At 37.6% G+C, this 10,927-nt stretch overlaps 1 protein-coding gene across 1 annotated transcript; it reads right to left on the bottom strand.

Annotated features, from left to right (window-relative positions):
- Positions 1 to 6,214: 6,214 nt before the first annotated feature.
- LOC124228470 (olfactory receptor 8S1-like) lies at positions 6,215 to 7,171 on the bottom strand. Its single transcript, XM_046643014.1, has one exon. The coding sequence runs from the start codon at positions 7,169 to 7,171 to the stop codon at positions 6,215 to 6,217; it is 957 nt and encodes a 318-aa protein (XP_046498970.1).
- Positions 7,172 to 10,927: the final 3,756 nt, after the last annotated feature.

Genomic DNA, 10,927 nt, shown 5'->3' on the forward strand with positions numbered 1-10,927 from the left:
AGTATAAATTGTTAATGAATACACAACATAAGAAGAGGTAAATTGTAACACCAATAATACAAAAGGGAGGAACAAAAGGGTGAAGCCTTTATAAGCATTCAAATATAAGTTGCTATTAGCCCAAAATGGATTGTTTATCTATAAGGTGTTTATGCAATTCTCAAGGTAAGAACAAAGCAAAAGCCTAGAGTAGATTCAGAAAAGACAAAGAGAGGGGAAACAGAGCATACCACCATGGAAATTAACCAATTTTCAAAAGTCAGCATAGACAGAGGGAAGAAGAAACAATGGAAATATGAAACAGTCACAAAGCAATTAATAAGATGGATTAGCAATTCCTTATATATCACTAAGTACTGTAAATATAAGTGGATTGAATTCACCAGTCAAAAGCAAAGAGTGGCTGGATGGATTAAAAACCCAGACCCCACTATATGCTGCCTACAGGAGACCCATTTCAGATTTAAGGACACATGTAGACTCAAAGTTAGGGGATAGAAAAAGATATTCCATGCAAGTGGAAACCAAAAGAAAGCGGAGGTAGGTATTCTTACATTAGAAAAAATACGTTTTAAGTCAAAAAAGATAAGAGGCAAGGAAGATCATTATATAATGATAAAGAGATCAATTCAACAATAAAATATAACAGTTATAAATATATACACATCCGACATTGAAGCACCTAAATATATCAAGCAAATACTAACAGATATGGAGGGAGAAATAGACAATACAATAACAGTAGGGACTTCAGTACCCCACTTTCAACAACGGACAGATCATGCAGAGAGAAAATCCGAAAGGGAAGGATGTACTTGGTCTATACATTAGACCAAATGGAATTAACATACTTTTATAGACCATTCCATCCAGCAGCAACAAAATTCACATTCTTCTCAAGTGCACACAGAAGTTTTCCAAGAGAGATCCTATGACAGCACAAAGGACTTTGCTGAAAGATATTGAAGAAGACATAAATAAACAGAATGACATCCTGTGTTCATGGATTGAAAGAGCTAATATTGTTAACATGTCTATGCTATCCAAAGCCATCTATGGATTCAACATAATCCATATCAAAATTCCAACAGCATTTTTCACAGAAATAGAATACACAATTCTAAAATGTGTATGGGACCACAAAAGACCATAAATAACCAATTAAATCCTGAGAATGAAGAGCGATACTGGAGGCATCACACTTCCTGATTTCGAACTATATTACAAAGCTATAGTAATTAAAAGAGCATGATATTGGCATAACAACTAGACACATAGACCAATGAAATAGGGTAGAGAGCCCAGAAGTAAGCCCCTGTGTATATGGTCAACTAATATTTGATAAGGGAGCCAGGAACATTCAATGGGGAAAAGACAGTCTCCTTAACAAGTTGGGAAAACTGGATAACCACATGCAGAAAAAAGAAATTGGACCCCTGTCTTACACCACTCACAAAAATTAACTCAAAAAGATCAAAGACTTAAAACATAAGACCTGACACCATAAAACTCCTAGAAGAAAATGTAAGGAAGGAGCTCCTTGACATTGGTCTTGGCAATGATTTTTCCAAAAGCACAACAACAAACAAAAAAATCAACAAGTGGAACAAGATTATACTTAAAAGTTTCCGCACAGCAAAAGAAACAATGAACAAAATGAAAAGGCAAACTACAGAATGAGAGAAAATTTTTACAGACCATGTATCAGATAAAGGATTAATTCCAAAATATATGAAGAACTCATACAACTGAGTAACAAAAGCAATCTGATTATAAAGTGGGCAAAGACCTAAATAGATATTTTTCCAAAGAAAATATCCAAATGGCCAATAAGTATATGAAAATATTCTCAACATCACTAATCATCAGGGAAATGCAAATCAAAACCACCATGAGGGCCAAACCCTGTGGCCTAGTTGTTAAAGTTCCATGCTCCAACTTCAGTGACCTGGGTTCATGTGTTTGGATCCTGGGCACAGACATATTCCACTCACCAGCCACACTGTGTTGGTGTCCCACATACAAAAAAATAGAGGAAGATTGTCACATATGTTAGATTAGGGTTAATCTTCCTCAAGCAAAAAAAAAAAAAGAGGAAGATTGGCAACAGACATTAGCTCAGGGTAAGTCTTCCTTAGGAAAAGAAAAAAAAAACTACAATGAGCTGTCACCTCAAACCTGTAAGAATGGCTACCATTAAGAAGACAAGAGTTAAGTTTTGGCAAGGATGTGGAGCAAAGAGAACACTTGTGCACTGTTTGTGAGATTGTAAACTGGTTTAGCCACTATGAAGAACAGTATGGAGGTCCCTCAAAAAATTAAAAATAGAACTAGCATACTATCCAGCAATTCCACTTCTGGGTTTGTATCCAAAGGAAATGAAAACAGGGTATCAAAGAGACATATGCTGTCTCTTGTTTTTTGCAACATTATTCACAATAGCCAACATGTGGAAACAACCTGAGCATCCAGCAACAAACGAATGGATAAAGACAATGTGGTATATATATATTTAAATGGAATACTATTCAGTCATGAGAAAAAAAGGAAATTCTGCCATTTGTGACAACATGAATGGACCTTGAGGACATTATGCTAAGTGAGACAAGTTAAACAGAGAAAGACAAATACCATATGATTTCTTTTATATGTGGAATCCAAAAGAACAAAATTGTAAAAGCAGAAAGTAAAATGGTGGTTACCACAGTCTGGGGGCAGAGGAATGGGAGAGATGTTGTTTAAGGGTATGTGCAACTAGTAGATAAATAACTCCTGGAGACATAATACATGGTACAATAATTATAGACAGCAAAACTGTATTATAATCATACAATTGAAAAAATGTTCCCACTCCATTGAAGAATCTGGATATGGAGACAAGAAATTGTAAAATAGTGTAATTAATGCAGTGGGAGCACAAATTGCAATTTAGCAGGGATCAGTAATGATATTACACTGAGGAAACTGAGTAAAATTTTTAAGAAAGTATAAGATTGTTCTTGGAAAATGTGTTTCTGAGTGACATCTATTTTGCGTGAACAATGTGTTCAAAGGCTCAGGACTGAGAAAAATCAAGCCAAGTTTGGTAAAACATGGGTAGCTCTGAAAAGCTGATGCCTAGGGAATAAGTGGCCATCACAGAGCAAGAAATAAACATGTGGGCTCCTGCATCAGACTAGGTTCAAATCCCACATCCACCTCTAATTGGTTATATGACCTTGAACAACATATATGAAGTTCTTCTGTGCATCAAGATCTTTGTATATGAAATGCAGTTTGTAACAACACCACAGAAGGTTTTGGGAATTAAATATGAAATTGTATATAAAGTTCTTCAAAAGCAACTACTCCTAACTACTTATTATTATTATTATATTTGAGATTGCAAGTCTATGCAAACGTCACCTAAATTCTCACATAGGGGGAAGCACTACGAAGGCCAAATCTGTTGCCGCTAATGCTGCTGTTGTTGTTACTACTTCATATGCCTTTATCAACAGAGGTGTAAGAAATCACATTGAAATCACTCACAATATCTCCCTTCCTCTGCTCATGACCCAAGCTGGAAGGCAGATTCTAAGTGGAGCAGGTCTCCATTTCACAATTACTCTGGGTGGCTTCACTCTGAAAGGAGGGCATGTAATTGGTGCAATAGGTGTGGCTTTAAGACTGCAGAAATGACAAGAGGAAGAGAAAGTGATCAGGACTCAGTGTATACCCCTGGGCCTGCCCTGATGAGTATCACTAGGATTTATGTGTATTGCACAACAGGCCAGAATCTGTAGAAAGGTAAGAAAGAGGAATGCTTGAAAGGTTTCTTACAAGGGAATGCTTGAATGCAGATCCTGGCTGCGGCAGAAGCCAGAAAACAGGATTCTGCCTAGTATTACACATTCTGGACCATGCTCCCAGACAGTATAGGAAACAAGTCTGGCAAGTCACCCTGTAGGACAGTGAGAATTTCACTCAGAGATCATAGCTTCTGTTAGAAACACTGGCTGTTGCTAATCCCTGCCCCTGAGGAAGAAGGCTCCACCCACTAACGTTTCTCTGCTCATCCTCAGAAGCCTGTTTCAGACAGGAATAGAGCATTCAATCCTTTATATGTATGCCTCTGTCATACAGATTTTAGATCAGCTTTCTGGCTTTCATCCTGAGACATTGTCCTCAGTCTTCATATGCCAAATTTCTCCTTCATGACCAGATTGTATTCATGTCCCTCAACTCTGTTTTTCATAAGTCTTCAGGTCTGGATTAGACTTTACTCAATTTCCTAGAAAGCTAACTACTTACCCATGACTCTCAGCTTTGCCATACACCCTAAAGTCTGATCTTGGTCACCCCCAGGACCCATTCTGATGGCTCAGTCAATTTCCTGGTCCTGGCCATTCCCAGCAAGTCCAAAACCCAAGCAAGGGGTAGCTCTGATTCCCTACTCTTTGACCCCTTAGCTATAAACTCAGCATCAAAATCCATCCCACACCCCAAACATACATTACCTGTATATCCTGTCCAATAAGGCAATCTGCTTTCCAATTTGACTGCAAGAGTTTCATTTAGATTCATCTGCTAATATGGGAGAGGACCTGACGAAAGTGACTTCTGAGTCTTTTAGCATGGTAAAGTTTATAAAATCCTATTGATGATGAAATGTTTAACTGAATTCCACACAAAAAATTTATACTGCCATAGGGCAGTTCCTTTTTTCAAAGGGCCTCAAATTCTTTTGTTTTCTTTGTTTCTAATATCATGTCTCAGTCACAGGTAGTATTGTTTGCGTTTAACCCGTCCGCAGAGCAGGTATGTTCAGGCTGCTGGTTGGTTTGCTTTCTTGCCCTTGGCAGCCCAATGCATGGTGAAGACAACGACTTTTATATTCTGTAGTCACAATCTGAAGTCAGATTTAGCTTTCAAGAACTGTTTTCAACATTGAATTTTACAAGGACCAATAGGTATCTCTTAGGTGTGGGCTCTGAAAGGTCTGGATGATACAATGACCTATAATCATTAATTCTAAACTCTTCTGAGCCTAGTGAGAGTTGAAAGTAGAAAGAGTGGCCAAAGGGATATTTGCCTCCTTCCCAAGCAGGAAGGGGATAATTCTCAACTGATACTCTAAGGGCTATATCTTCTCTCTGGTACTTCTCAGGTGAAATCACCTGCAGATAAATTTGCTGTGTAAAGTGATTTGTTGAGCAAATAAGTAAAAGACAAAAAAAATTAGCTAGCACAGTTTTTTGCATAACTATTTAAATCCATCAGGTTTATGGATCCATTTAGAGTCCTACACAAGGCCCTGTAATAGTTTGATATTCCCAGATTTGGGAGTATTTAAGGAAGTACGTGTTTAAATGTTATTATAGACTTAAGTATGACTACGCTGCTACAAAATTCAAAGTTTGCATTTATTTATTTACAATGAGCCGTTAGGTTTTCATTCAAACTAGACTGTTCTGGCATAATATTTTCCCTACTGTTAGTTATCAAATAAATAAGCAAAGAAAACACAATTCAAGGACGTTTTAGAACAATTGAGCTTACTTTTTTAGAATATTTGCTCTCTTGTTTGTCTATATGGATTTCAAAGTGTTTTGTTTTTAATTATTTTTACAGTTACAACATTCATTCACATATTTATCTAAAAATTTATGCATATACGAATAAGCATATTTAAGAGTTCCATGGAAGCATCATGGTAAGAAACAATAGAGTATTTGAGTCTGTCTTCTGTCCAAATATGCAAATACTTTCTGCTGCATCTTTAGGTCCTTTGGCCCATATCCAAGGACCACTCAGCTGAAGTTCACGATTCTTCTGTTACGTAGCTGAAGTCTATTACTGTTTTTAGTCAACTGTCCAGAAACTTTATTTAAGTGTGAATTTGCAGCTTCCATTGACTTTTCCTAAAGTCAATTACTACTAAGGACCGAAGACACAAATATTTTACTTAATAAGAAGACCAAAGTGATTATTTGGTGAGTACTGGGAACAATGAATTAACACTTTCATGAAAACATTTTCTAAATTGAGATAGTTATTTAACCCATGTTTTTCCTCTATTTGGACTAAGTTAACACCTTTAAAGTACTTCTGTGCTCATTTTTTATGCACTGCCTATATATCTTGTAACATCTGACATTATGTGGAGCCTAGAAGTTTTTCTTAATGTCTACTTGCTCATATGTGGCTAGTATCATATTATCCTGATTCTCCATTACCCTTTAGCTTTACTTTTCCATGAGGAACATGGCAAATATTTCCCCAGGGTCCTTCTCATAGCTGCCTTCACCTGCTTGTTCTTCAGACTGTAGATGAGAGGATTCACCATGGGAGTGACCACACTGTACTGCACAGAGAAGATCAATTCCAGGGAGGATGCTGAGGTGGGCATGAGATAGCGGAGAAACCCTGAGCCATAGAAGAAGCTCACCGCAGTGAGGTGGGAGGAGCAGGTGGAGAAGGCCTTGCTTCTGCCTGAGGTGGAGCTGATACTCAGGATGGTGGAGACAATGCGGGCATAGGATGAAATGATTGGGAGGAGGGTCCCAAGCCCATGCAGCAGGGTGGAGCAGAGCAGGACTAGGAGGTTAGTGGAGACATCAGAGCAAGACAGAGGGAAGAGCGAGGGTATCTCACAGCTGTAGTGGCTGATGGTATGGTTCTCACAGAAGTCCAGGTTAGAAGCTGGGAGGATATTGATAAGGGCATTCAAAAATCCCAAGCTCCATGAACCCCACACAAGCTGTAAACATAGCTGTTTTCTCACCATCTGTCCATAGAGCAGAGGGTGGCAGATGGCAGCATAGCGGTCATAGGCCATCACTGAGAGCAGAAAGCCCTCAGTCCCTGCAGTGATAAATATAGAGAAGCCTTGTGCCAGGCAGCCCCTTACTGAGATGGCTTTTATCTCAGATAGGAGGTCCTTCAACATTTTGGGCACAGTGACTGAAGATAAACAAAGATCCAGGAAAGAGAGGTGACTCAGGAAGAAGTACATGGGTACATGGAGGTGGGAATCAGCCCTGATCACCAGCATCATCGTCAGGTTCCCCATTATGGTCAGGAGGTAAATATCCAGGAACAGCACAAAGAGCACAGACTGGATGTGTGGGTCGGTAGTCAGCCCGAGGAGGAGGAATTGAGTGATGGTGCTGTGGTTCCCCAAGGCCATTTACGTAGGTTATTCCCTAGGAGTAATATAAAAAGTCATGGCAGCAAAGTTCTACTATCCTCTATTGATTTTCTCATTGAACCGGTTCTCTTTTTCTATCACTATTATTATTATGGATAATAATACTGAACTGTATACTGAGAAAGAAAAAGATGAAGAAGTAACTGGCTTCACATTCTGGGTTCATGTCCCTGTCTGCCAGTCTAAGTGAAGAATTGAGCCAAAAGGGTAATAGAGGCAGATGGTAGGGCACAGAGATTGGGGTGGGGGTAGAGTGACAACAGAGGAGAGACTTGCAGCCCAAGATAGGGTGTTCTAAATGCATCCTGGAATTCTTACTTAACTAGTGCCCCCTTGCACTTAATGGCAATAAATGACGTAATTGTGAAATTTGGAATCATGTAATCGGAAGCAATGTGAAAACAATTTGTAATTTTATAGGTGAATAATAAATACTGTAGGAGACTTAAAACAGTGAGTATCTGGTGTATGAAATGGACCACCAGAAGGTACCCGGGCTTGAACAGGTATACTTCACAGACAGAGGATTAAAGTCAAACTCAGTGCAAAACACTCTTATCCTACTCTTTTCCTTGCCCAGTAATGGAATTTCAGGTGCTGAAGTGGGATGAGGAGTAGAAGAGTGGAGAACCCTCCTGCCCACTGAAGTTCCCCAGAGGCACAGGTCAAGCCTATGCTGGGGAGAGGGGAACAGGTGCAGTGTACATTGAGTTTGGTATTAAAATATTTGACTGCACAGACTTTCAATAATTGAAAGTGATTGGGAAATTGTGAAATAATCCCAAGAATCATTAAGGGATGGAAAAGGATTATTGGGTACAGCAAGGGGGAAAGAAGAAATTGGAAAAAAATAAAAAAATAAAGTTTTGAGTCAAGACTTGTTTGACAAACCAGTCACATAACTAAATATATGTATATATCTCACACGCTCTCTCTACACTCATACACCATGCTTGTTTTGAAAACACGTGGTGTTATTTTACATCATTATCTTTTATGTTATTTTTAATCATATGCGTGTATTATTTTGAAAGTTAAAGTGCAACTTTCATGAAAAAATTCGTTATTGTTAATATTATTATTTCTTGAGATTGGAAGTCTAAGCAAAAGTCACCTAAATTCTCACAGGAAGTTCTCACAGGTAAATTTCTCACAGGAAGTTCTAATTCCTTAATTAATAACTCTTTAGCCGTAAACTCAGCCTCAAAATTCTTCCCATACCCCAACACACGTTACCTGTGTATCTTGTCCGATAAAGACAGATCTCTGCTCTCCAGCTTTGCTGCGGGACTTTTATTTAGATTCATCTACTAAGTGGAGGATGAACTAGGTGGAGGCTTCTAAGTCTTGCATCATGGTAGAGCTTATAAAATCTATTAATGCTGAAATGTTTTACTGAATTCTACACTAATAAAGTTAAATAGCCACAGGGCAGTTCTTTTTTTCAAAAGGTCTCACATACTCTGGTTTTCTGCTTCCGATATCATGCCTCAGCCACACATAGCATTGGTTGGTTTACCCAGTCTGCAGAGCAGCTCTGTTTAGGCAACTGATTGGTTTGATTCCTTACTTGACAATAGCTTTTATGTTCTATAGTCACAACTTGAAATCGGACGTAGAGAGTCACACGCATTCTCTCACGTGTGTGATCTTCGCAACATCGGGATGATGCAATGACCTATAGTCATTAATTAAACTGAGTCTAGTGAGAGTTGAAAGTAGACAGAGTAGCCAAAGGGGTATTTGCCTGGCTCCCCAAGCAGGCAGGAATAGTTTTCAGTTTGTGCTGTAAGGGCTGCGTCTTCTCTGTGGGACTTAGGTGAAAACACCTCCAGTTAAATTGGGTGTAAAAAAGTGATTTTTTGATCAAAGAAGTACAAAGAAAAAGTAGGTTAACTAGCACAGTCTTTTCCTGAACCATCTATTCAAATCTATTTGCTTTGATGGATCCAGTTAGATTCCTACGCAGGGCCCTGTTATAATGTGTGCTCTCTCAGCCTTTGGATATGTTTAGGGAAGTGTTTGTTTAATAAGTTTATTATAGTCTTATATAGGAACAGACTTTTATGACTAAAAATTTCTATTTATTTATTAAAATGAGCTATAAGGTTTTCAGTCAAACTCAACTGTTCTGGGTAACATTTTTTCCTCCACTGTCACTTGCCAATTAAAAAAGTAAGAAATGGTAATACAATTAAAGGATATTTGGAATAGTCAAGTCCACTTTTCTAGATATTTTCTTTCTTTTTTAACTATATGGAATGCTGAAGTATTTTATTTTTATTTATTTTTCTGGTTATAATATTAATATATTCTTGTACCTAAGGGTTTATACATGCATGTGTGTGTATATTTAAGGGTTCCAAGCAAGTTTGATATAACTATTTGCCCCATATGCAAATTATATGAATCCACCTTTGATTATATGTGTACATGTGTGTGTCCAAGTGAAAAGATATATATTGAAAGAGTTATGGTAGCTTTGGTATAGTGTACCATGATGAATGATATTTATTATGCATTTCTTGGCAGTTATTTCCTGAAAAAAAAGGTTAATTGAGCTTCACTAAAATTAAAATTATGAATTTCTCTTAATTGAATAACAACATTAAGAAAGTGAAAATAAACCACCGATTGAGAGAAGATAAATACAGTATATGCATATGATAAGGAGATATATGTAGAATATAAAAAGATCTCCTGGGGCTGGCCCCATGGAGTAGTGGTTAAGTTTGGTGTGCTCCACTTCGGCGGCCCAGGTTTGCAGGTTTGGATCCCAGACGTGGACCTACACTACCCTGTCAGCCCTTTTTGTGGTGGCAAGCCACATATAAAGTGGAGGAAGATTCACACAGATGTGAGCTCAGGGCTAATCTTCCTCAAGCAAAAAAACAGGAAGACTGGCAACAGATGTTAGCTCAGGGCTGATCTTCCTTAGCAAAAAAAAAAAAAAAAAATCTACTTCATATAAATAATAAAATGTCAAATAGCCAATTTAAAATTAGGCAAAAAAGTTAAACTGTCCTTTCTCAAAAGAGGATTTCAAAATACTCAATAAGAAAATTAATATATGGTGAACATTATTAAGGGGGTGCAATTTATATCACAATGAGATAACGCTATACAAAACCCATAATCTATCATTTCCCCATTTAAAAATTATAATTATTTAAACTGCACACACATATTTTATACTCTTTTATAATGAAAATATTTAACAATAATAAAAACAAAAATACTTAAATTATAATATTTCAACAATAAAAAATAAAAATATATAGAACATTATAGTTAAAACATCAACATGAACTGGTCCCTTTAAAAGATTCCCCCTCAAGAACCTGTCCTGCTTCTGTTGTCATCCACCTTGCAGGAATATACTGCACATATGATAGGTAGAGTGATGTTCCCAGTATATCAGTGCTCAAACACAATCATACATTCACCCTTCCTATAAATAGCACTCAGGTATGTGCTGGATTTACTGTCAGTTATTTGCATTTGATAGACCAGCTGATAAGTAACAGGATTGTCCAAGTATCTGAGAATCAATGGAATCCTTAACCTGGTCAGGAAGTATGGTCAACAGTGGGGAGCATTAAAGCCAAAAGGAGTAGCCCCAGCATCTTACAAAGTGCTGTTGAGACTTGGCAACTATAGGGCTGCCTTTATGCTATTATATTATCTCCCTCTTTTATATTATGGTATTATATTATCTTCCTCTTTTATATTATG

This window comes from Equus quagga, chromosome 1 (genome assembly GCF_021613505.1).
Source record: "Equus quagga isolate Etosha38 chromosome 1, UCLA_HA_Equagga_1.0, whole genome shotgun sequence".
NCBI classification, from domain to species: Eukaryota; Metazoa; Chordata; class Mammalia; order Perissodactyla; family Equidae; genus Equus; species Equus quagga.

Excerpts from the sequence above, each read along its gene's own strand:
- LOC124228470 (XM_046643014.1), bottom strand. The coding sequence starts at position 7,171 with ATGGCCTTGGGGAACCACAGCACCATCACTCAATTCCTCCTCCTCGGG.